The sequence below is a fragment of the Mesitornis unicolor genome, unplaced genomic scaffold (genome assembly GCF_000695765.1).
Source record: "Mesitornis unicolor isolate BGI_N332 unplaced genomic scaffold, ASM69576v1 scaffold15254, whole genome shotgun sequence".
Lineage (NCBI taxonomy): Eukaryota > Metazoa > Chordata > Aves > Mesitornithiformes > Mesitornithidae > Mesitornis > Mesitornis unicolor.
Window position 1 is genome coordinate 58,198 of NW_010179534.1, and position 26,898 is coordinate 85,095.

Genomic DNA, 26,898 nt, shown 5'->3' on the forward strand with positions numbered 1-26,898 from the left:
GCTTAAGATGGAGATGACCTGTTGGCCAGTCTGGCCCGTTTCAGTGCAGCATTTCCTAGTGGACACATCTCGCCCTTTACTCAGTCTGGCTTAAAAGTCTCCAAGGAGCCATCCTCTTCCACTTCTCTGGCAAGACGTTTATGTTAGCGTAAGAGAAGTGTTAGGAAACTCCTCGTGACATCGGCCAACCTTCCTCCCCAGGGCATCAAATCCTCATTTTTCCAGCCAGAACAGAGTCAATCAGTTAGTAACCACAGAAATGCACCTCTGGCCTGGGTCTCAAAGCAGCATCTCACTCCCAGGCATTACAAACCATTTCAGAGATGCAGGGTGCTGAATGTAGAATTTAAAAACACCTTAAAAACAAGAGCAAGGGTGCTAAAGAGGATAAAGGCAATTGCTCAAAAGCCAGGAAATAGCACTGTGAAGACTTCAACATTACTTAAGCTCAAGTCTTTCAGCAAATACCCTCCCACACTGCTTTTATTACACCAGTGCTGATCAGGGGTCACAGAGCTGCTATGGGGACTGCGACATCTCCCTCCACCCCGCAATAGCGTGGTGTCTCACGTGCCCCCTCACACAATGGTGCATTTCCAGCCGCATGGGATCAGCTGGATGGGCACACGCACTCCTTTCCCAAGCCTGGACTCCAGCCCATCATTTGGCCAACATTTAAGCACCACTTCAGCATGCTGGGCACATGTGAAATTATGCAATGCAGGAAGAGAAGGAGCCAGGATAAAATAAGCAGCTCAATTTTGTCTTTGCCTGCATCCAAGGAGAAGACAGGCCACAGGTCAGGCCAGACACATGCTCTTGCCAGGCCTGCTCTGACTTGGGGTCATCTTAGACGCCCATGACTATAGAGGCCACCTCTTCTCTGCCTCAGTCGGTTCATGGTGTACATTGTTACCAGCAAGAAACAAAGTCATAAAGGACAAAGATACCACTTGCAGTAGGAGGTCTCCATGCTTCTGCAGATGGAGACAACAGTGATACGCCCTGAAAGGCGAGAAAGGGGAGGAAGCGTAGGGAGATAATTCTGGAGACCTTGGGATCAAAAGGGATTTGCAAGTAACAAGGAACCCCATGGCAGGAGCCAGGAGAGGGCACAGCTCTCCAATGTCCCATCGTGGTCATCCAGGTGCCTATATCTCCTCATCTCATTCATCAGGCACCTCTGAGCCCCACAGCAACGTACTGGCTTCTGTGTAAGGTTCAAGCATGAGCAGGGAACATAGAGGGTAGCAGCGATGGGGGAGAGGACAAATACACCACCTGAATTTCTCCAAATCCAGTTGCACAACTTGAGTTCCCAGGAGCCATCTTAGGACCTGCCCTCAATCAATTCTAATCATAGCAGCATATAGAACATAAGACAGCACCAACACATTTCCATATAAATATTAAAAGCTTTTCAAAAGGAAAATGAAGGGTCCTGTGGGAATCTGCAACTGTGAAACACAGAGACCGTGCAGGGCAGCCAAGGAAAGGCTGCAAAGTGTGGCCCTGGGAGCTCCAAGACCATTTGCACACAAGGGCAAACTCAGTGTCACGGAATTGCACCAAAATGGCTACACGCACACAGATAACTCAAACAAGCTTTAATCTGCAATTGAAATGAAGCAGACAAAACTTCATTCACCAAAACAACATCCCACTGACATTCAACAAATACAGGTTTGATTTGCTGGTTGGGAATATTACCAGACACGGCTAAATTAAGAATTCTTAAGATTTGGCCAAACGATCCAAAATGTGCACTCACTCACTCACCAAAAAGGGAGGGCTCTCAATCTCGAGAAGTTTCCTTAAGTGGCGTCCCAACTCAAGGGGGAGAGTCCCCAACTGCAGACCCGCTGCTCCGAGGAGAACCGACTCAAATGAGTCCTCCGACAGGGCCCCATTTATACCCTGCTTGAATCTGATCTGTGGTCAATACATGGTCGTGTCAGCCCCTATTGGCTGAGGACCCCAACTTTCCCGCCTTTGACCCCCACTGTGTGGACCAGACATGAGCTGTGAGGGGGGAGGCAGTCCTGGCGCCACCAGAGCCAGAAACTTTAACACTGTCTTTGTTGGGTCTTTCTCAGGTCTTTAGTAGGGTGGGTGCATCTGCCACACTCAGCAAGCATGTTCATAACACACCAAGTCCATTTACCTTGTTACAGCCTACCATGCACTCAAGCATCTGCTGGTGAAATAAATACAGGACTCAAAAAGCTTTATCCTATCATTTGCCCAAATCTTGTAATATCCCCACAGGAACTAGATTACTTCATCTCTGTCCCATACAACCCCTCAAATACCTGCTTCCCCTGCAATAAAAAGGGACCAGAACATCACTCAGATTCAAGAGACAGGGTCAGATCACACCCGATTGGATTTGCTCAGCAGGTACAGCTCTTCCTATGTCCTAACTTTGACAGAAGCTGTAAACCCATCCAGGCACCCTTGTGTCATCATGGCAATAAAACAGAAGGATGAGACCAACCCAAAAGGATCATCAGCACTGAAATGTGGGGAAGCAAAGCACTGCCCCAGATCCAGTTGGATGCAACCAACCCATTTTTAAGTATCTTATGTGATAGCAAATCCTTACAAAATCCATATGCAAACTGATAGTATGAACTTCATACTGGGACTGCTTTAGCCCTTGCTCCACTGGCCCCAGAGAGCGAGCTGCTGGTACAGATCAGCCAGCAGACATCACACCGAACTGGGGAAAAGGAGTGAAAAAGCTTTGCTTAGGCCAGGAAAAAGACCAAAAGAGCGAGCACAAGCAAACAGCCTGGTAATTCAGAGCTAGATCTCTATTTTGATAAAAAGAGCTGCTTCACAAAGAGGCATTTCTCAGCATTTTGAGAAACAAGTAACCTCCCCCATCAACACAGCCAGGGAGGGCATCCTCAAGGATGGAGGATGGACTTGCGAGTACTCGTTGTCTGCAGCACCCAGTAACCACGGCAGCAACTTTACACACAGATGCACTTTTGAAACACAACTAACTAAAAACTCACAGCAACTGCAGAAAACTACTCCTTGCTAATTCTTTACATTTATTTCACAGGTAAAAGTATTTTCAGGGACAGAAAGACAACACTAAGGTTTAGAAAACCTGAAGACAAAGGAGAATGAGCATCCTTCTAGTGAAGCAACAGCTTGGTGTCACCTCATCCCTGCTGCAGAAGACATGTTGGCAGTGGCTTTGCGAGCCAGGAGAGAGCAGTCAGAGGATGGTGCATCCTGAATGAGATGTTCGCCTTCAAGATCACCTGCAAGAGGCCATTTCAGGATCTCCACTCTCCAGATCTGCTCCAGCCATAATAAAAACACTAGGAAATAGGTAGTGTACCCGGCAAAGTAAAATCCTCATGTGGTTTAGAAGCAGAAGATAGGGACTGGAAAGGATACTCTTTTTAGGAGAAATATTTCCATAATTTATGTACTTTTAAATTGAAATATTAGGAAACAAATCAATATAATATAAGCAGGCTGGTACTAAAGAACCGCAGAAGAAAACCCAGGCCTTGTGGGGTGGCACAGACTATCAGCCTTGTGATCAGGAGCGAAGCTACACTACCACATTACTGTCCATGGATGGTGACACCATCTCACAAGCCACTGCAGACCCATTACCCCACAGACCCACCACGTGCCCATGAGAAAGCAGCAATAGTGTTTACACTTACAGACACAGCATCACAAGAAGGCTTTGCACCCACAACAGCTCCAGAGTGGTTACAGCACCTCACAGCAGAGGGAGGATGGCCGATTTGAGCAGAGCTTTTATTTAAACCATCAAGCACCACTCAGCCCATCACCCCAAGACTCAAGGCTATCACATACACCAGGGTGGTGCCATCCAAAGTGAGCAATTTCCCCCCTCAAACCTACACAAAAGCTGTTTAGTGGCCAATACTTAGCACTGAGCCCACCAGCTACTCTTCCATCCACTACCAGAGGTAAGAGAAGAATTAAAACAGAGAGGAGGAGGAGGAGATTAAAGAGTGGTTTGGCAAGGAACATGCACCAAAGGTCAAAAATGGGAAGAGCAGATGCCCAACGCACTGTAGGGCCTGTTTTCTCCTCTTGGAAAGCTCAGGAGCAGGGAAGCTTGTGGAGCTGTGGGCCAGGCAAAGGCAAAGGCACGCCAGCTCCAATCGCCTTTCCCAGCTGTGTACACAGAGACACTGCAGAACACAAACGCTGGAGGAAAAAAAGGAAAGGTCCAATTATTCTCAGACCACAAGAACAAAGATGTTTCAAAGCAAAGATATTGGCAAGGCAGCAGAAAGGAAGAGCTGTCCAAAACAGTTGACTGAAGCAATTCTGTGTTGTTTTAGTCAGTAACCGTTCAGGCAAAGAAGAAATCTGCTATACGTGAGTCCTTCCATAACAGCATCCACACTGCATGTACTGCTTCAAATGTTTTCTAACAATAAAAACTGTCAAATACACAAGTTGTGCTTAAAACCTATTCTCTGTAAATTACATTTCCTTTAGAAAGCTCTGCTTCCAAAAAGTAACACTGGACTGGAGTATGATTTGCCCCTCCTGTGATTATTATTCGATAACCGTATTCACAGTAACAAGGCTGAGATTAAATTAATTTTTTCCTAGGCATAATGAACTCCTGAGGACAGTTACCCTTTCAGACACATGCAGAATGGTTGGTTGTAGTTTGTAACATTCATACAATTCTGGGATTATTTTTTTTCCTTTAAAAACAAATCAAGTTTTGTCCTTTCTCAGCTGGATTCAACTGTGATGCTGCCAAAAGATCTACAGAGCAGTATCATGTCAAAGAAAGAGTATTTTATTCCTGCAGACAGCATAGCACATGCTTTGCTTTCTCTGTAGCAAGAAACTCTGCTAAGCATTAACAGTAAAGAAGAAAAAAAAAAAAAAGCATTATTCTGCTTAGCAGAGAAGGATGTTCAAGGTATCAGCAATACACATTTCTGCCTCCTTCCAACTCTTCCTCAAGTGTCATTATTCATCCAGCAAATAAAGCTGAGGATGTTCACGCTTCCCTGCAGGCTTCAAACATCCTCCTCAGGATGCTGGCAACTCATTTCAGGCATAGCTGCAACAGCACCATACACCTGAGGTGCTCTAATGTTTGCCCATCGATGCAAAACACGCTATTTACCAGAGATGTTCTCCCTACTAAGTCTTAATTCTTGTTCTCCCCTTCAATTCTTCCCTTCCCAAAAAGATTTTCCTTACCAACCTATCAAAGCTTAATAGCTGTTCCAGTAAAATGCTAGCCAAACATTATTTAGTATGCTAAAATCATTCCAATTTTACACAGTTCACAACATCTAGATCCATAAGAGCACACTCCGGTAGCCTAATCTGGACATCATTCCTCACGACTGCCGAGATTTCACCATGGGCAGCCAAGACGCAGGATCTTCAGCAGTGTCCACCAAGATCTACACGGGTTACACAAATTTCTTACCCCAAACCCTACAGGAGTAACACTTGTAGGGACAGGGAAGCAGCACAGAGTGGAGATCAAGAGCCCTGAAACAGGTCAGGTTTAAATCAGTGGATTAGACTCTAGGAGTTACTGGTAATGAAACAGCAGAGTTTTCACTATATAAAATTTATAAATTTATTTTTTGTAAAAATCCAAAGAGCACGAAGACATCTCACTCAAAATACTGGTAAATCAAACCACACTTAGAAAAATGAAAGCTGATTTTATTATCTTATCCACAGCCAATCATTTGACATGAACATGCATACGTAATTTTGCTACGCACACACCACAGTTTAACGTTAGTTATTAAAGGTTAAACATACAACATACATCCTTACAAAAATGAGTCAAAATGCAAACGTAACTTTTAACCAAAACAGTTTTTACTCATTTAAAAAAACCTTTGTGTTGGGTACCATTTTGTACAAACACAGTTAATTTAAACAAATCTGCTTTTAGTTTCCTCATGGTTGCACATGAAAATAAGCTGCAATAGAAAATGAAGTCATCGAGGGATTTTTAAATAGCAGAAGTAGGCAGTCTCGCCATGCAGAAGAAGCAATATTAAATATTAGTTTTTCAAAAAAAGAAAAAAACCACAAGTTTAAAAATATTTAGTTCAAGTCACAAATCTTTCCCCAGTACAGAGAAATCCAAATGCAACGCATAATTAGCTGCCACTTAGGATGGCTATTCTGAAAAGCAGAAATACTTTCCAGAACGGATAATTTTCATTGATTTGGCACAGAAAAGAAGTCTGAGCTTACTTAAGAACAAGAAAGTGATTTAAAAAAGGGTAAACAGGAAGAGAGAAAATAAAAAGCAAGAATGAACAAGATAGTAGTTGCAATCACTAAAAAAAAAATAAATCTGTGCATCTCAGTCATTGCAGAATACTGTCTGTCTACAGCAGGGGCGAATTCCAGGTAACTGTTATTGCAACATGGACTTAATTTGCTTGGAGGTAGTCTCATCATTCAAATGCTTTGTTGTGTACCTAAACACAGAAATAAAAAGCAAGTTGAGAAGAACACAGATGTTACTTTACTTAATAAATACAGGATTTTTTTGTTTATGGCTCCAGCTGACTGTACCAGAGTAAAACCCAAAAAAACCACCAATCATCACCTGCTCCACTGCTACCGAAGTCAGACATTCTGATCAGAAAATGCTGTTATGGATCAGAACTACAACCCAACGGCCTCATACCCAGGGGAGGGAAAAATAAGCCTCAGCTGGATGTCGGCTGTCATGCTCATAGGCCATCCCATAGTGAACTCACATTACCAGCTGTGGTATGTAATTATTATGAACTCTGAGATCTCTGTCCATAGGTCACATCTTCAAATAAAATACAGCTTCAAAAACTCTTATTCCAGTGGCCAAACCTTTCTAAGATCCCTCGGTGAGAATGGATTTCATTGCTTTTCAGCCTAATTTCCTGTTAAGTAACTGTGGTGCTAAAACAAAAGAGCACACACGTGTTTACTCCGGCCCCTTCCTCCTTCAAAATTGTCCAGGACATAAGGCTTTTGTAGTGATTTAAAAATGTACTAAAGTTATCTCTTATTTTAGTAGAAAGTAGTGTATATCTCCAATGCTAGTTTCTCAATGTATGATTAATTTCCCTGACCTTCCCTCCCTAACTGTAATCTAAAAGTAAGTAAAAACTTACTCTGTAATTCAAATTTAAGATGTTAAATTAGCACTTTTACCGTTACGCACAATCTCAGTGATATTTCAGTTGTTCACATGAAGAACATACAATGTGTTTTGGAAATTAATATCAGCACTTTTTGGTAATTTCTTCTTTCCACAAACAAGGCTTCCTAAAATCCTGAAAACTTATTGCGCTTGGTATTCAAAAAGTTGAACTTGTTTACAATACTTACATGAATTTCAAATGATAAACAGCCTCCAAAATCCATACCACCTTCCATTTGCTTTTAAGAAATACTGTCTATCTCTTGAGAAAACATGAGAACTTCTAACACTCCTCCAGAATCAAAGACTTAAATTTGGACTTAATTTCTCACGACATCATCTTGAACCTGCTTTCACCACACACGCACAGAGCAGCCCACCTCTGCCATCTCTTCCTAACAATTCCAAATGTGGTTTTAAAAAATTTAAATATCCTACCCAAGCAAGTAGTCCACTGTATGAAACCAGGACTGTTACAGTACATATGCAATGGGTTGGTGTGGTGAAAGGTCAGTGTGACAGCACAGACTGAATTTACACTGCTAACCACAAAATAATGCACAACGGAGTGAACATGAACGACACTTTCCATCTACTTTAATAGTATCAGCCACGATGGAGAAAAACGGGTCACTGGTGAAGACCAGTGTTCATTTGCAGCTGCAAACACAATAAATTAATCAGAAAATAAATGCTAATGTAGCATTTTCCCTCTGGAAGCTTGCATTTTTACTGATCGCCATCTCAAAGACTGACCACGTAAAGGAGGTTCAGAGATGAGTTACAGAATTATTTAGGCATGGAAATCCTCACATGAAGTCTCAAATTAAGTGCAGACTTTTTTCTTTAGCTGATAATCTGAAAAATCTTAGCAAGTGAAACCACTTATGAATACCACATTATTTCACTTCTTACCACATCTTAACACAAAAGAGAGGGCAAATGAAACTAAAGCAGTTAAGAAAAACAAAGCATAACTGCATACTTTCAGGCAAGACAAACTACAAAGGTTTCTATACATCATTGCTATTTTTTCTTTACCTCTCCAACTAATATAGCAACTTCTAATCTTGACTATTCTATAGCAAAACCAGTCAGACTCTTGCCTAAGTACCTTCCTATAAATACCCCATGAAAGAAGAAAAATTTCTAGCTACATACAAAATAACACCCCAGAACTATCTGCCTTACATGTCTGAAGCTATCTGAGAAATGTAAAAATCACATTAAACTACTCGTATACTCTTGTATTAACAAAAAAAAGCATTAAGCCATGGTCAAGTGACACAGCTGAGGATATGGCAAATGCAAAGTAACCCTGCCATTTCTTTGGTAAGCTGGCACAGGTCACCTGGATTTTAAAACACAGGAGCTTCTTCATGCATCCCTGCCTCAAGGTACATTGGAAAAGGAGGCTGCAATAGCCACAGTCACCTTTTACCTGTAACACTGGCTGAATGCTTTGCTGCTGAAGGAAATGCCCTGGACAGTTTATGAAAATTCACATGAAAATATTTCCAATAAAAGAATAAGAGTACCTGAGAGCATTTAGAAGGCCTTCTACACTGTTAGGAGGCTGGTCTTTAAGAACTTTGATGCATCCTTTCATCTAGAAGTTGAAAAAAATACAGATTTTTTTCATGCTAACACCTTCTAAGTTTACTGAAGTGTTTTATATTCAGTTTGTCAGAGAAAAAAAATATTTCAAAATTGCAGCAGTGTAAAGACATTTCCCTGACATTAGAATGGAATTCAGCTTTCATTATTACATTTTCCTATGACAAAATGGCTTAGCTACTTAAAAATCCACATATCTTTAGAAAATGCAACTCTGATGCCAAGCTCTGCTTTATTGACCTTAAAAAAAAAAAGGAACTGTAAACAAAAATCTTAATGGACTTACGATAAACAAAGAATTATTACATTCAGGCAGTGAAATAAGGACAAGCTGTAGCTAATACAATGGGATAATAGTCCATTTTGAAGCAGCACAGTAACAGCACATATTCCATAGCCTTACTACCAAACAACAGCAGAAAGTTAAAGACTTGAAGACTGGTGGATGACAAACCCAGCTTTTTACCAGATAGGGAGGAACAAGCTAAATGCCAGTATTTCCAGGCACTTTCAGATCTTTCAACACAACCATTCTTCGCAAGTATTTCAAGACACTACCTCAATGCCATCAAAACAGATTTTTCACAACCTAGGAATGACCATTCTGAAGGCCCAGTTTGTATTTCTCACCACTTCTGTATATGGTTTGCTAACAGCCACCACTAGCCATTTAGCATCAATCTGAAGTGTACATCTGCTACCAGAACCTGGAGAACACAAAAGCAGCCCAGACACAATTTAAATACTCAAAAGATCATTTAGTAACAATAAACTTACATCAATTTTTGAAGTTTTGGCAAAAGCGCCCACCGGATGCACGTGGTCATAGAGTATGATGACACCCACCATTACCCTCAGACAGAACGATACTGTTTCCTCATTTGTAAACCTGCTTCTATATTCACTGTAATTTAAAAGCACAGAATATTATCTATGAAACAGAAGATAAAAGTACATACCAGTAATGTCTGAAATAAGATTAAAGAGAAATCCTACTATAAATCCTCAGAGGGAAAAAAACCCAAAACAAACCAAAACGCCAAACCCTACCAATCCCACAAACTTTTAAGAGTTTTCCTTTTTCCTTTCAATAACCTGCCTACAGGTCAGTCAGACCACTGCTCATCTGCAGATTAAACAAGATTCTCAAACCTAAAATAGCACCCTGCTGCTACAACATTTCAGGTATCTTTTTTTTCCAGGAAAAACACCACCACCAAAACAACAGAAAAACAATTCATACTAACTGTGCTTTCAATATTTCCCACGCTTTTCCCCTCCACCCTCTAATGTACACCCAATCCAAGCTTCTAAACCAGGAAAAAAAAAGGGAAAAAAAAAATAAAGAAAACAAACAATGAAAAACACTGAACTACTTTCTTGAATGGAACAGACTACTCCTAAGAATATAAATGTTTGAAGCTCTTAATGTACTCCAAAACAAATGTACTGCAGTACTTAGACAGAAACTTATTTAAATAGGACACACCTCATGCCTGAGTAATTTTACCAATGTGAAACTATTGAGATCCCAGAAGAAACAGATAAAGCCTCAAAGTTTAGCTTGACTTTTTGTTCATACTCCCAGTGCCTCTAAATTTACAGCAGACTATAATAGCCTGCCTTTAGGTCTCAAAGTCCTCACAATTCCCCAGGCAGTGGCGCTGTGACTTTGTTACAGGCCTCAGTCAGGGCAAGGCAAGGAAGCACCATCCAACGCATTGCCCAGAACCCCTCTTCCACAGGAAGCCCTGGGCAATCACGCTCAAATAGTGTATTTTCCTGAATTATACATGAGAAAACCATTTATAAAGAGTGCCAAGAGGTTGTCTAGCTTCCATAGCCATTCTATTTTTAAATATTAATATGTTCAGAAAAGCAGACTTCATGATTTTGCATGGCTAGCAAATGAGACAAGTTAAGTTTCACCTTAAGGTAAACAACTAAGACAATAAAAAGATAACACCATAGCTCCTAATTACCCCAATTGTATTTCTTTCACCTTACGCATCACAAGCCATGTCTTAAATACAGAGATGATTCACACACAATACAAGTGCTGTTTATACTCACGGGGTTTCCAGCATCACCCTGCACACACTAGCCATGGTGCTTAAGCAATCTGTAGTATTCTCTATCGGTAAATTTTTATTCTGCAGAAGATAAACAGTTTACAATTCAATTATTCTGAAATATTATACTACAAAACCTAAGTTAAATCAGTGATCTCCAGGCATGGCAATGTGGAGGAACTGAAAACATCAACACAACTGTGGTAGTCAGGTAGCCTTGCACTGGTTTTCAGAAATGTTACAATAAATATTAGCTACTTACAGAGCAAAGTCTACCATATGGGTTTTGCTTGCCTCTCTGTAGTTAAAGAAATACACCACTAACACTACTGACTTTTGGGAAGTTTCAAAGGAATCATCTAGCCTGCTCTTTAAAGGCAGAAATTTCTGTAGGCAAATACATGTACCTGCTGCAACAGTAAGACTTAAAATAGCTGCAGACAAACACCTCAAAGAAATGTAAAATAAGAAGCCGTTTTTCTTAAGGAATTTCAAGTGTCAAGCAGAGCTTAGGAAAAAATAATAAAAGGCAAATATATCTTTATATTAATCATGTAATGTACAATTATTTATTAAGAAACAGTACGCATTCTGTGCATGTAAGACAAAAATCACTGCACTTATCAGAAGTCAAGCACAATGGCTGTACTGACTGGATTTTACCACTAATATTTTAGTAGTTAAGGATAAATACAGATGTGTCAAAATGTTGGAACACTTTTCTAGTTTAGATTCTTCTCCTCTTCTGCAATACTCATTCTAAATATACTGAACTTCACACAGCAAAACAGAAGTGTCTTGGGAAGCAGAAACAAAAGCTACAATTGAAGCACAGAGAATCAAGCTATTTCCCTTTCAATTTTCTGAATTTTCTGCTCTAAAGCACCATCAAAATGCAGGCACCACACTTACCTCTCCTGCCTCCCTCCTGGAGGAAAGCTCTCACTACCAATATTGTAATGGTACTCACTAACTTTTAGCAATGCACCCACAAGATGTCTAGCCGAACTTACTCTAACCTCTGTGGCATCTGAGGAAGATACGTTATGTTTGCTCAAAAAACTGAGTTTATTTTCTAAATGCCAGATTAAGGTTGGTAGAAGAGGTTTTTTTGTTCTAAAATGACATCTGGCCATGCACTGCTTTGAAGTACACTATCCAAGCCATAAATTTATATTCTTACCTCTGACACAAACTTTGTTGTAGCATCACTTAAGGTTTTCAACATTGGCGTTGCTTCAGCGTAAAATAAAGACATTCTGTTTGCCAACTCATTATTTACTTCATTTTCTCCCTCTGCCTATAATACAGAAGAAAAAAATAATTTAGTTGTTCTGTACATGAAAAAAGGCAGGTGGTAATACAAGAATATATTTCATCTCATCCAAGGGTTACCTACTGGGACATTGTTAATCCTCATACGGCTCAGAGTTCTTCTATAGTAGCTGAAGTCATTCTGTATAGCAGGATTTGTCATCTATATAGATAGAGCAACAAAACAGTTGTGACAAACTCAAGAAAAGTCTAAGGACAAGTTTTCATAAAATATAATACTGGGAAAAAGAAAATATTCAGCCTTCTGAAGTAAAAAAAAAAAACCTGTGACATGTTGGGAAGTGATATGTAGAATAAAGCTTTCTGGTTAAATTCTCCGATTTTTCAGAACAAGATCTAATAAGCAGTCCCCTAAATAGGAGTTTGAAATCAGTAGGTTGAAAAAAAAAATAGCTTTGCCAGTTTGACTCCAAGGATCAGACCAGCAAATTAACATCATTTCAGCTTCATTCTTTGCACATTAGCAAGAAAACAGCTGGACTATGGGTGTGCACTTACTAAAAGCAGCAGCAGCATTATCCCAAGAGATATGCCAAATGTGGATGAAGAAACATGATTAAAGTGAATTGATATGTAACAACTGCCTAAAGCTAATAAGGTATTTCATCCACTTTCAAGTTTAATCTAACTCTAGGTCATGCGAAGAAGCCAAGCATAGCAGATATTTGAGTAGCTACTGCAAGCTCTACTCTAGAACAGACCACAGCCCAGATTGTTCAGTAAACAGAGGTGTTTCCTTTTTGCTAGCCTTTGTGCTTACAAATTTACAACCTGTTCTTACCTTGAGCTCATCAAAACGGAGTGTAAAGTGAAGGATTTCTGCAAACTGTTTAGCAAGAGCCTGCTCTCGCTCCAGGTGTTGCGTTGGTGAGTACGGAGTGCTTGTCAGAGCTCCCAACAGTCCTCGCAAACCTGCCTCTGGAATGAGAGGAGAGTATTTTGCAATATACAACTGCACCTGCTTCTTGTATCTCTACTGACTGATATTCTGCATACTAGACTTCAAATATCCATCTGCCAAAATACACGGTAATTAATAATAAGGGGGCTTGATGAATTGCTTCTATGCGCCACTGTTCTCATACTTCCCTTACAAACTGCTGTAAAAACTAGGTCTAATCAGCACTGACAGCCATAACAAAAAATCTTGAGAGGTTTTATTCCAGCTTTGACTGCAACATTTGTGTAAAACAGTTCAGTAACCTTTGTTAGCAGATTGTAGCCTTTAAGATAACACAGAATTCAAGAGGTACATACATATCAGCATAACTCATGTTTTATTTGTTTTTAAATAAACTTATAATCCAACTTCCTGCACATGTTCTTGAGAAAAATACCTTGCCCCTTTTGCAGGCAAGTTCTGCTTTATTAAAAGCCTGCATCTTTTTTAACCACAAATACCTTTTCTTCATGAGCTATGCTAATGACTCTGTCTAAAAGTGACGTAACAACAGATAAAATTATGAAAAAACAAATCAAGTCTAATAGCTTTTATCAGCTTAGACACAACATCAGTCAAGTTGGTTTTGCAGGAGACATGAAGTGTCATCTTAAGTATTGCACCTGCATGAACCAAGATCAGGAATTTCCACAGACCAAATTATTTCTGGTGATTAGGGAGGAATAATACAGTCACATTTAAGCACTCTTGTTATCAAAAAACATTAACAGAATTCATTCCTGATTAATTAGGCTACTAATTTTCAAAACAATCGGCTGGTTGGTGCTTTCCAGAGTTACTAAAGAGGTAGAGAAAGAGAACGATAAGTATGCTCCCATTTTCTCTCTCCTCTCAGATATCCACTGAAGCAAGTTTGCTTTCACGTTCAAGAAGGCAGCACACAGATAGAAGTAAGATCCAACCCAGTGTATGGAAGGAACCTGTGCAATATGAGCGTTCATCTACTAACATTCAGCATATCTAGATGTGATCACATCTGAATATGCCAAATGTTGTAACTAATGAAGACAATAAACCCCAAGTTAATACCATTCCACTTACCTAGTCTTTGAGAAAATTCATAAAATTTCTTTAGTTTGCCTACTAGTGGAACAACGGCACCCCACGCCTTCTCTTGCAGCCTCTCATCATTGGGATGCTGTATTGCCTTAAATTGGGAAAAAAAAGAGAAAAAAGTATGCTTAGATTAAGCATAACTGACATACTACTGAAAAAAAAAAGTCTATGCAGGGCAATTGTCTGAGGAGCTACTTATTAAAAATTCTACCTACTGAGAAGTTTTCAGTTGAGAGGCAAGCCTGTCCTAACCCATGTCTGTTCCAAAAGAACTCTAAATACCTGTGTTGAAAATAAGTATCCTGAACAGGAAAACAACTTTGAGAGACTATAAAGAAAGTGTTAAAAATAAAGCTACTCATGTAAGAAAATTTGCATAACCAGATCTAGTTAATATAAACCACAACTTCATTGGGATATCTCCAAGAAAAAAGTTTAGTGATCAAAGGCTTATCCTAATGTTGGCATCTATCACTAATTTCAGAATTCGAGAAGAAAAAAAAAAACAAAAAAAAAAATACCACAAAACACCAAATTTGTTCTGAAACTCAGGGTATTATAGTAGGAACATTTAAGTATAATCAACACCATAAAGCACCACCCAAGACAAGGTATATACCAGAGCATTCTGCTATATGCATACATCTTATCTTGTCTTCACAGTAAGCTTCCCAGATGAAGCTTTAAATTCAGTCTCTCCAGGTTTTCAAGATAGAAACTAGACCACTTAGCAACTGAAAATTACTAAGAAAACAAATAAAAATGCTTATAACTCTCCTGCTGCATCTTCACGGCCAATTCCTTGATTCCAAAATCTGTTTCAGTCAGCCGTGGGCTGTGAGTTGCAGCACAGACCTCTCTGGCCTCTAGGACACTTCCTTCCTGGGATGCCTACCTCTCCTCCGGAGCATCTCTTCCTTTTCCATGGGAGCTGCAGGCTTGTTTGCAGAGACACGCAAATCCTGCAGCATCTCCCTCTACACAGTCCTTTCTTCAAGAACAAATAAGCTCTCACCCTTTGTAAGGGTTGTGTGTGACACAGTTGCCCTCCTTAAACCTACCTTATGAATTCAACAGCCTGAATAAAAACTCATGGTACTTTAAAGCTGAATGGCTCCAATTACCTCAAATTCATCTAAAGTGAGGAGAGACTCCTCCTATGTACTAGGATTTATTAAGAGTACGTTACTGAACTCCTCACTTCAGGTGCAAAGTAACCCCATTCCTGCACCTGAGGAGAAAGGGAAGGGTACTGAAGGAGTATTTATTCAACCCTTTCTTAAAGGTAAAGGAAAAATGGAGTGGCACGCTGTAAAGAAAATTTGCTTCTGTTCCAAATACCTTCTTTAGTAAATAAAAGCCAATTAAAAGGGGTTGAAAATGAGAAGTCTTTCGTGTTAGGATTACCACACATCAGACTTCTCCAATTAGCGTACAAAAAGATGTCGACACTACTCAATATTGCATTGTAGTCACGCCACGCTTCTTCCAAATTTGCCACTAACTGCAGAAGTGCTTACGTGGGAATATGAAGAAAAATCAGTAATAACAATTCCATAAAAAGTTTGAGAAGCATCATTTGCTATTAAATGTGTATTAATAGTATTGAAACAAGCGACATCTGTTTCGCTGTTAAAGAGGAACATTCCAGAGCAGAAATTCAAGACAGCAACTTTAATAGACAACATGCTTTGCCAAAACAGCTCCTGCAAGCAAAGTTAAAACCCAGCAGTATTTGGTTAGGATCAGACAACGAACAACCACAGCCTGTGCGCAACCACAACGCTCCAGCTCACCTCTCGTATTTCATGGCCAGCTCCTCTATATGACTGCAAGTCTTCCAGTATTCCTTCTGCATCCTTTAACACTACATTCACCTGATTATAAATTTCCTTTTCAGATTCTGTAGGTTGGGCATCTAAACAGCAGAACATATTAAATATATATATATATATGTTTTTAACAACAATATGGAATTCAATAGGTACACCATTACCTACGGGACATGTTCACCATGCAGCAACTCATCAAGAATTTTCATTCTCTGAAGAGCTACTGCAACGTATAAGAAACTCCAAAAAGAGTATTTGTATTCATTTCAGTAGTCTTTTAGCTTCATTTAGCATCCTAAAATTCTACCTGCAATCCATCCCTCCTGACTTATTTTGGAGGAGAAATCCTGGCAAGTGATCTTTACGAATAATATCAGTCTCACCTTAGAGTGCAGTGCAAGCTCAATGGAAGAGGCACAGGTAAGCACTCCAGACACACTCACTGCAGATATTACAGGAGGTGTTCATGTCTGCTGTTATCTGGAAACACTGTATCAGATTATTTTCCACCTTCCTTGCCTCCCCTTTTACTGGTTGGGAAAAGAACTGTATCTTTTAATTCTAAACACATTCAAGTCTCAAAACATATTCTTTATTGTAAAATAAAATTGTCAAATCAGAGGTGAGAACAAAAAGGTCTCATGTAAACCTGTTCTCTTTTTTTGCTTTCCCTCTCTCCTCTCTAAGGATATATGGTGTCTCCCAGTCTTCCGATAATTAGTTGAAGACTGACTGAGAGTAATTTCACCATTTCAAAAAAGCTACACATATATGCTTAAAGAAATGTCAGTCAATAAAAAGTATGTTTTGAGAAGAATCAGCAAAAGGCTTTAACTTTTAAAAATAATCACCTAGTACAACAAATTTTCTTTCAAAATTCTGACGGAAGCTAAGCTATAAGGTTAGCTCCTTTTAGATTGATATTAAAAAATGACTTAGTGAACCTCTTATATAAAAACCACTTCTCTGTTTACATGGGCAAAATATTTTATGAAATAAGTATCGCTATATTTTAATCCAGAATTTCCAATGGCAAAAGTCAGGATATTAACAACAGATTCTTTTTAATAGGGACAAACAAAAGCTATCTGCAGACAATACATCCTCATGATTTTGTACAGTTTAAAGAGTCTGGAAAACGTCTTTTTAAAAGTACTTTTTCCATGATCCATATGTATAACTCCCACTAGCAATGATGGAAGTTAGGAACATACTTACTTTAAAATGAAAAAAAGAAAAAAAAATCACAGCATCCTAGCGTTACACACTAGAACAAACCATTAGAAAACCAAGTTTGTATTAGGAGAAAATAAGTTTCACATGCATTGCCTGTCTGGATTTTGCTGTAATTTTTGCATAATTTTTATTTGTATGATTTAATGCATAGAGAGTGGGCTTTATTAGCAAATACGCCTATATAGAGACCTTGTGACAGTTTAACTGATATTTTGAGAACCATCAAGAATTAGCATGGGTAACAAAACAGGTGGTCACTTCTTTTAAAAAAAAGTATGAGCACCACATCGATTAGGCATCGAGTAAAAGTGGCCAGTGCTTTTCAGATCATCAAAGGTCACATTTATAATTTTGAAAGCTGCTGAAGACTGCTGTAAGAGATGAAGACAAAAAAATGAGGGAAAAGAGCAGACAGGTAAGCACCAGTTGACTGGCAGCAGTTCATGCACAAACATGAAATGCTAGAGTGAAATACAGATAAAACGTGAAGCTCTGTAGCATTCCAGATTGTGGTGTTAAATAACGCGATCAAGACTTGCCACTTGGATTCTCTCATACCGAGCACATCTCTTGCCTATTCGGTTTTTTCATGCCATTTTTTTCTTTACCCTCTCTAGTGAGGAGAGTTTATTTTTTAACATTGGGAGGGAGACAGCAGAGGGGCCCACAAGAACAACTCCTCATTTCAAAACCCACCAACAATCAGAAGAGATACTTCACTATGACCTTCCAAGTTTAGAAATTAAATTAATCCTCTAGATGCAAATTAAGTGGTGTTCACTGAACAGCTGCCTATGCAAGTTAACACCTTCAACATCTCTGTTAATGTTCCACTCAGGAGGTAATCAGCCAACTACTGTATTTAATTTCCCTAAAACAATGGATTATACTTAATTTGTTGAGGTGGCAGAGTGTGTTTTTGGGATCCTTTGCTTGCTTGTTTTTCTTACAACAAACTTACAAATATACATGTAGCCACTGGATTATTTCTTTTGGCATGCATTTCATTTTGGTGCACCTAGCCCTCTCCAGAAGAGGCAACATGTAAACCTGATTTGTCCCAGCTAAGTTCCTCTCCTCTCTGTAATTCTTCCACACCTTGAAAAGAGCTCACATTTACAAAGTTAATCTAAATTATTTTATATTCACTTCAGAACACATTTAGGATGTATTAGGATAGATTTAAAAGGCAGAATATAGAAAATCTTCAAGCTCTAGTGCTGACTGACTCAGAGCAATTGGTTTATTTGCCTTTCAGTGGTGGTTACGGCACTGTAACCTGAAGGTCCATCATAAATGGAGAAAGACGGGAATGTTCCTCTTCCTAAGCACTGCTGTAATCTTGAGTAGATGCAGGTGGCATTCCTACACCCCAGTATGTACCTGGGGAATCAAGCTACAGGACTTTCACTTGAGAATCACTAATTGTGAACTCTTTTTCCTCAATGTGGCAGGAAAGAGAGTTGTACTTCTGCAGTTAAGTCTTGACAGCGAAGAAAAGGCAACCAGCAATGCAAGGCATCCAAAGAGCAGGATGAAGGAGGGATACAATTTCAGGGATTTCCCCTTTTCCCCCTTTCCTACTACTACTTGATGACAAGGTTTTGCCTTTACCCAGCAAAGTTTTCCATAGAAAGAACAAATACAGTAAGCACAGCCCACTGAGATGTTCTGAGGTTTGATATTGTTGCTCAGGGAGCCGATCACTGGTTATTCAGGGCAACCTTCCCAATTTTAATAAAATAGTGAGAATAGTGAAGTCTGAGGTCCCTCAAATAAATGCAAAGTTAATCATCAATTTACTTTAAATTTAATGAGAAAGTTACTACACTAGATGCAATATACATTTAGAGCTCAAAGCTCACACGATAACATATTAGACAAAAGAGTAGACTCGAAACAATACACAAACACTTATGTGAACTATATGCTATGGAAGTATGACAACATATTGCATGTGGGAAACACACATTTAGTGACTATTTAAGAAAGTATTTGACTAGCCTACAGAACTAGTAGGGAGAGAAAATTGGGGTTAGAAGTTTATGCTGTGCAGTAAACACTATTTAAACTGAGATTTTTCCCAGGGAAGAACACATCAAATCATCTGAAACTGGCTGGGACTAAACTCACGAGCAAGGGAGAGAAAAATCCCAGACTGCTGGAGACAAAATAATTTATTCCTCCCTATAATCATTACTCTGGAGAACACTATCTCTGTGGCTGCTCTGAAACCTAGCCAAGCTCTCTGGAGGTAATGCAGAATGCTTCCAGAGCTAGCTTGAGATCACCATCTGCAACCAAAAGTACTCTGCATTTTAGCTACCATTCAAATCAGTAAATTTGGAAAGGATTTGCACTGTGACAGTAACAACACTGATGTAAAAGTTGGGCTGCGAGTTTCCCACGTTGTAAGTGGCTGGTTTATGTTAACAACGTTTTCCTTACAAAGCTGTGCATTTTCCTCTGCTCGTGTTGAAGTGGCACTGCAGAGACTTCAGTAGAATACTTAAGAAAACTATTTGTTTCAAATAGGTGAGATGAATGACCAAAGAAAACGTAAGCTTAACCAGTGTTAAGGCAAAGAAAAGCCAAAAGCCCATTTATGCAATTTACTGGAACATTTCTTTGCATCTATTCTGATAGTCACAAATCACTGGAATCCAGCACCAAGATAAATATCTAAAAGAAAAAAAAGTATCTTAAACTGGTTTAAAATCTTTCTACACTTTAAATTTGTAACCCTATGAAGCTTTATGGGCATTAGATTTTTAGCTCTTTATGGTATTGCGCAAGAATTTAACTAGCTTGCTCACTCCAAAGATGTATATGGATATAAGAACAAAAGACCTCAAACTGTTTATTACTGGGCCAGGCATAACACAGAACTGGCAAATTTGTTTTTAATACAGCTTACTTGCTCATCCACATAAAAACACAACATTAAGTTTCACAAGATTAAGTGCCAAGTCTTGAAGAAAGATCTTGACTGTGTGAAAGCCAAGATCCTGTCAAGTCAAGCTATCTGAAACGGAGGAGAAAGAAGCACGGACACACAGTACAGCAGCAGTAACAAACGCAGGACAGGGTCCAAAATGAACCAAGAACAGTCTAACACTCCAGCCATAATATAAGTCACTTAATTTGACTGCGTATGTAAACATTTCATGTCAGCAACCTGCTTACTCTCATGCCAAATCTTGTTCATGCTCAAAACATGCACTTAAAAAAAAAAATAGCTGAAGAATCAATGTTTTTTAAAATAGCAGCAATTTTTTATTGCAATTGATTTTAGTATTATGCTTCCTGTATTCAGCTAACTTGAATTTAATTTAGCCCAATTAAACAGTTGGTATTTGCAGAATAAGCTGGAGCTTCAAAACTCCAATAGTCTCCCATATCAGTTCTCTCTACTTCACTAAGTCGCACCTATTCTGATGATATGCAAGACCTGAAGTGGTCTTAAACTATTGTTTTGTTTCTCATTTTTGAGCACAGACCTTGATTTTCTTCCCTTTATGAATAATTTGTATGGCTATCATCTTCCAATAACAATATATTCAGAAGAGAAAATTAATAAAATCAACAGTACAGGATAAGGGTTAAGAGAAGGTATAATTTCAACAGAATTCTCCAAGCATTTGCTTTTGCATTAGAACCAACACAACCAATTGCTACTGTTTCATCAAACAACTGAAAAATAATTTTAGAGAAAAAAAAGAAGGTATCATGAATCTCAAATTATTCACATCACAGTATTTCATCAATTTTTTGTTATGCTATTCCACTGTATTTTGTTACATGGTCAAAATGCATTTGAACATTATTTTCTTATTTTATGCTTGCTGATGTGCAGCTGGGTAAAGCAACAGCACATCCCAAAAGAAAGTAATTAAACATGCATAGCAACAGCCAACAACACTTACCTGCCATTCCTAGGCTATATTATACCATGCAACAAGAACTAAAAGCAGAAATGCTGACAATATGTGAACCTTCCAGAACGCTTGGCATTGACCAGACAAGCCGTACATTTCTTCTTTTCAAAAGCAATTTCATCTCTATACTCTCTGACCTCCCCTTTTAAGGAGGGATGAGGTTAACTTCGAATTTCAATGCCAAATCCAATAAGGTTCACATATACACCTTGAACGTGATGACGCTGGAGAGCTATGAATAGCTGTTGTCAGCCAAACTGTATATGCAGCGTTATTCAGTGGCACGCTTGAAGCGAAGAAAAGAGAATCAGACTTCACATCCACTCCTTCCTTTAAGGTGCATTTATCTCCTTACAATTTCAGTGAGTCTTCAAATACCCCCCCCCTTTTTTTTTTCCTTAAGTTCTGATTAAAAGCAGAATTTTGATTTAAAACAAGAACTGTATCAGACTCCAACAGTAAAATACAATTTGAAAGCCCTTCCTCAAGATTTTACATTTTAGAAATTGAGGTTATTTTAAAACAGATTATTGTTTTCCGCTAAAGTTCGCTGAACAATTATCCATAGCTCAGGCATGCAAAGCTGTTAGAAGGACGGCAAAGTGAAAACATACATTTAGTACATGACAAATGCAGTCTACTGCAGGCAAAGAATAATAGATATATAAAATCATCTTCTCACTTTCAAAATCAAGGAAAAAATTTGGCCCCTGCTCAAGGTCTGTGCATGTCAAAACTTTTAGAAGGTTCCCCATGTTAAGGTACCTGCCAAGACAAGAATGAGAGAAAAGAAAATTTTCTTTTTATAAGAAGGAACAGCCCAAATAGAGTTGATCGAAGCAGTGGGGGAAAGAAGACCAGAGAGCTCCACCAGGCACAAACACATCCTTCAGGCTGCTGCCCTGATGAGTGGAAGGAGCTCCCCATCTCGGGGACATCCAGGCGGTGATCCCAGAGATGCAAAGCAGCTTTTCCTGTAAGAAGTGACTGCGTCACCAACATCTTCACAGCCGCCCACTCAAGAAAAGGGCAAAACTCCAACTGAAGGCATCGCTAGTGGCTAAATTCTGTCTGGGTACCCCCTAGCACCAGTGTCCTGAGCAGGAGGACCACACCACGCCTACGTACCCCTATTTGCAGGCATTGACATGGTGGCCATGCTACAGATTTTCACCTGATGGGACAACAGAAGGAAGAAGCTTTAATTTTGTCAGCCCTTATAATTTTGTCAGAACGCCGTGATAGAAAACCACATCAAGATACATCATTTTGGTGTGCTGAAAATGCTGACATGGGTACGCCACGGATCTTTAACACAAGTTGCCTGAAACATTTGTGAAGCTCAGACAATTCTACCTTGGACTTTTGGATGTAAAAAATGCACCATGAATGACCAAACCAGGATCAGGAACGATTTAGTGCTCACTCTTGTATGAGATGGGATTACAGTGAACAGATTACTATGGCATACTGACAGAATCTCTTGGTTTACGATTCTTTGATTTGCAAGCAGATGGATGGACATCACTGACCACAGAGACTCAAAATGATTAAGCACAAGGAAAGAAAATGTACACAGTAGCATGATGGCGGCTTGGCTACTACTGGAGGGGAAAAAAAAAAAAAGCAAAAACGAGGAACAGAAAAAACACATGCAACTTTTTCAAATTGCAGATTTGCAGCGGAGTCCCCTAGCCTTCACTGCAGCAGGTATAAGCAACCCTACTGTTACCATTTTAAACACACCAGCTGTGAAGGGCCGAGAGACTTACTTTCAAAATCCAAGAAAAAATGTGCTGCATTGTGGTCTATGTCCCTGGTTAGCACCTTAATGAGATTACCCATGCCAGCAAACCTAAAAATGAAAATGGCAAAATAATTTAGTTCCAATAACCATTTCCTATTTTAAGTACACGCCTGGGGCTCACCGGAGCAGGGCTCCCATTGGCTTTGGCACACTGGATTCAGCTCCTTCTGGTGGGAAGTAGAAAACATGCATTGCACAGCACATATCCACTCCTCAGGGAGGAGGATTATTGAAAAAATTAAGAGTTACAGCTTTGGCAAAAATCAGGATCTAAATTTCTGGCTTTCATCTTTGTTCAGTACATTTAAAGAATATGTTACCTACAATGACTGAGCAATTGTTCTGCATAATGGCAGCAATCTCCAGCCAAAGCCACTGCTTAGGACAACAACAACCTCAAATGGAACTGGTGTCATCAATAAGCTTGATTTTTTTACTGTCTCTCCATAATCCAAAACTAATTTCAGAAAGCCTCTTAGTAGTCAGTAGTCATCTGTGGCCAATTAACAGCTTTTCCTGTCAAATCCCGTAAAGGGATGAGTTAGACACAAGTTAGACTTTTCCAAAAACAGGAGATAATCATGTTTCAGCAGTTCTTCTTATGTTTGCTGTCACATCTCAGCTAAAAGAAATGAAAAGTGGAAGAACAGTTAAACAGTCATTAGATTAGAAGTTAAATTAACGAAACAGTTTCAAAAGTTCCCATAATTTTCAGAAACCAATACCTTCAGTAGGACCATGAAAAATGCATTTCATAACAAGGCAGCCTTTTTAAAGACCCTCCCAGATTTTACAAAGGCTGAACACATAGTTAAGAACCATTGCCCTGAAATACCAGGAGTTCACTGGAGTCCTGCTGCAAGACAAACAAGACACTACCCAAATATCTGATTTCAAATTATTTAAGAATAAGTCATCAACAGTCTGGCATTTGGATTCAAGCATGAGATATTAAAGAAGTTTTAAATTAGTGCAACTATACCAATCTGCCAAATCTACCTTTTGTTTGGTTGTTTTTCTTTTCTTTTCTGATTTTTACTTCTAATGAAGTCTAATGTTTACCTGGAGAGAAGTCACGTGACAGTAAGAGTCATTCATTTCTTATGAATCAAGAAAACTGAAGCAATGTGAAGTCAAAACAAATTGTCTGGCAAAACAGATTTTCAGAACCTACATTGACAGGTTTCTTGAGTTCTTTAAGAAAAATGCAACTGCTATGTGAAGGAAAAGCAAACTAAGAGCATCACACCATTTATTTTTCAGGATCTACAACATTCAGCAATAAAACACGCAATCACCAAAAGCTAGGGAAGGGAGAATTAATCCCAGACTGATGAAAATCACTCAGTCTTTGCTCCAACAACTAATCAGTCTTTGTTCTGACAACTTCTACAGAATGAGCAAGCATCAGTTAAAAAATCTAGATTTTTTAGAAAGTGACTTTGAGTGTAAACCAATAGATGACAGTGGATTGTGCACATACAACTTCACCACTAGGTGTACACTTGCTTTTCTGTGCATTCAACTTTCTCTTTGAAACTCCAGAAAATGCAAATCCTGCTTCTCTGGAAAGTCAGATGAGATTTCCACACCTGTGAGAAACACCCATTATTTAAGGTAGTTTTAAATTAGAGTGTCCAGTTTAGACACTTAATGCATAAAAATACATTTATTCAAAAAGGCAGCTTTTCCAGAGCTTTCTATTCCACAGCTTAGTGAACTCTTCAAATGCTACACGTGCACCAACGCTGTGTAAACAAGCAACATCAGAAAGCAGAGAAATTACTTTTCTGCATCTTGCAGGCATGGTCTGTAACACAGGACCAAAACAAGCCACTTAGTTTACTGCCCGACTATGACATTCAAAATCTGGAAAAAGCTAAAATACAGAGGTATTTTTAAACACGTATTTTAAAGAGGGGCAATACAAAGCCAAAAGTAGAAGCTGCCTAATGCTGAGTCTGTAGATTCAGATTTAAAAAACAACCCCCAATCTCACAATAGTGTGTTACATATTTCATTTCCAACATTAACAAGTAGTAAACAGAGCAGGAAATTGTGTTAACTGCCTATAAAGAACTACATCTGCAACTGCTGCCACATTTCAGCTGCACCATTCCCTCCTCTACCAAAATACTTTCAGTACCTCAAGTAAATGCCTCTATGTATGTTTTGTCTTTCTTTTGATATTAACCAGTCTCCTCAGAGTTTACAGGGGCATGTGGATTAAATATTGGATAACGTTACCTCTGAAGGTCAGAGCAGGGGCAGGCTCATAGGGTTGAAATATTTTGGAGATAGGTTTACAGAAGAGCACATAGTCACTGCAGAACAGATATTTCATTGAATCACTATAACTTCCTAAAATGAGTAAGGGCTTAGGGACTCATCTCTGCAATACAAATACCTTTATCCAGACCTTCTTCCCTCAGAAAAGTTTGCCAGTATCAATATATGGTTTATTTTCTGAGAGTGAGTTTAACAAATAGAGAAGCACAATAAAAGATCTGGCACTACAATGAAACAGTAGATAGGAAAGAAATTCAAGCAGAAGATGCAACTGACCTAATAGTAACAGTTCAGTGAACAGCCTCTCAGAAAAGGAAAGGCATTGAAGATGATGAGAATGGATTAATTCAACTACGACAGCAACAAGATGACACCATGTGAAACAGTAATACATTTCAATTTACAGCAATACAAAGCTGCAGGAACACTTGCTCAAAGTAAAGTTTGTAACAGACCTCTTCCCTTGGGCCTTCAGCACTGAAAAAATCTTGATAAGCTTTACTCACATCACAGTTTTGCATACCAGATACAGGATCACATTTGCTTTCTTAGCAGCAAAACATTCACTCAGTTTTTGTGGAGTGAATGGAAAACTAGCAGAAGTTGGACAAATACATATTTCTGGAACTTGTATCAGGATCAATTTTAACAGTTACTCAAGGATCTCAAGTATTAATACCAAAAGATTTGCTGTGTTTTAAGGAATGTGAAAATGAGAGGCTGCTATGTCAGCAGAACACCTGGATCAATCCAGAGCAAAGCAACCCAGCTCACAGATGCCACAGGCTCCTGGCAGATCCAGATTTACTAGAGAGTCTTGTTTTGTTCAAGATGGTTCATCACCTGCATTTCTGCTGGGACCAAAACACATGAGAGAAGGTCCAGTACTGGTTCCAATATTAAAAATGACGACAATCTGCATGCAAAAAAACCAAACAACAGTCTACAAAACCAGCCATTACAGTCATCTTCAGGGACCTCACCTGAAGATTTTGGTAGTTCTATGAAGACTTATCTTGGTAACAAACCTCTACAGTGGCATGCCCACGCAGCACTGATTTACCAAGCATGTTTTCAATTTCCCTGAAAGTTCACAACTTCAGCTGAAGTGAGCAGTTACTGCTTTAGAAAGTCAGATGTGGTTCCAGTTACCAGCCCTGACACTGAGCTATCGTTGCATAGTCAGGGACATCTCCAGCACTAACTGCATTCTTCTGGAGCACATTGCCACATCACTCAGCCCCAGTTCAAGAAAGATTTGAGCCTGCATAAATACCACCAAAGCCAATAGCTTTGGCTATTGGCCAGCTACTCCCAACTGACTTTTTTATCCTCCAGTTGACCTTTGTACAAGAGCCAAACACCTCGCTCAGAACACTGACTGGGAAGTGACTGTTGTGGGTGGCACCACACCTTGTGACCCACAAATGTTTCAGTGCAACTGGAGCTGTAATTCTTATCAATGAGAATTTTGCATATTGCAATCACCAATATCAAAATATTCATACATTCAGCTATATAAATATTTGTACTTATATAATTATAAATTTATACTTT

At 39.2% G+C, this 26,898-nt stretch overlaps 1 protein-coding gene across 2 annotated transcripts; it reads right to left on the minus strand.

Moving 5' to 3' along the window:
- Positions 1–5,693: 5,693 nt before the first annotated feature.
- Positions 5,694–23,090, minus strand: FAM49B (family with sequence similarity 49, member B). 2 transcript variants are annotated; one of them, XM_010182824.1, is made up of 10 exons: positions 23,018–23,090; positions 16,036–16,157; positions 14,225–14,330; positions 13,004–13,140; positions 12,283–12,364; positions 12,071–12,183; positions 10,889–10,968; positions 9,593–9,719; positions 8,737–8,807; positions 5,694–6,491 (listed from the first exon to the last, which is right to left on the minus strand). In XM_010182824.1, the coding sequence occupies exons 1-10, from the start codon at positions 23,088–23,090 to the stop codon at positions 6,428–6,430; spliced, it is 975 nt and encodes a 324-aa protein (XP_010181126.1). In that variant the 3' UTR covers positions 5,694–6,427. The 2 variants fall into 2 exon arrangements, with proteins under 2 accessions (XP_010181126.1, XP_010181125.1); XM_010182823.1 differs by lacking the exon at positions 23,018–23,090 and adding an exon at positions 21,928–22,010 and having other exon boundaries at positions 12,071–12,187; positions 12,287–12,364.
- Positions 23,091–26,898: the final 3,808 nt, after the last annotated feature.

Bases quoted from the DNA above. Each gene is read 5' to 3' on its own strand.
- FAM49B (XM_010182824.1), bottom strand. From the start codon at position 23,090: ATGGGTAATCTCATTAAGGTGCTAACCAGGGACATAGACCACAATGCA. The intron at 9,720-10,888 runs GTGAGTATAAAC...TTTAAATTACAG, and splicing joins AGGGTGATGCTGGAAACCCC to TGAATATAGAAGCAGGTTTA. The intron at 8,808-9,592 runs GTAAGTTTATTG...TTCAACTTCTAG, and splicing joins CCAAAACTTCAAAAATTGAT to ATGAAAGGATGCATCAAAGT.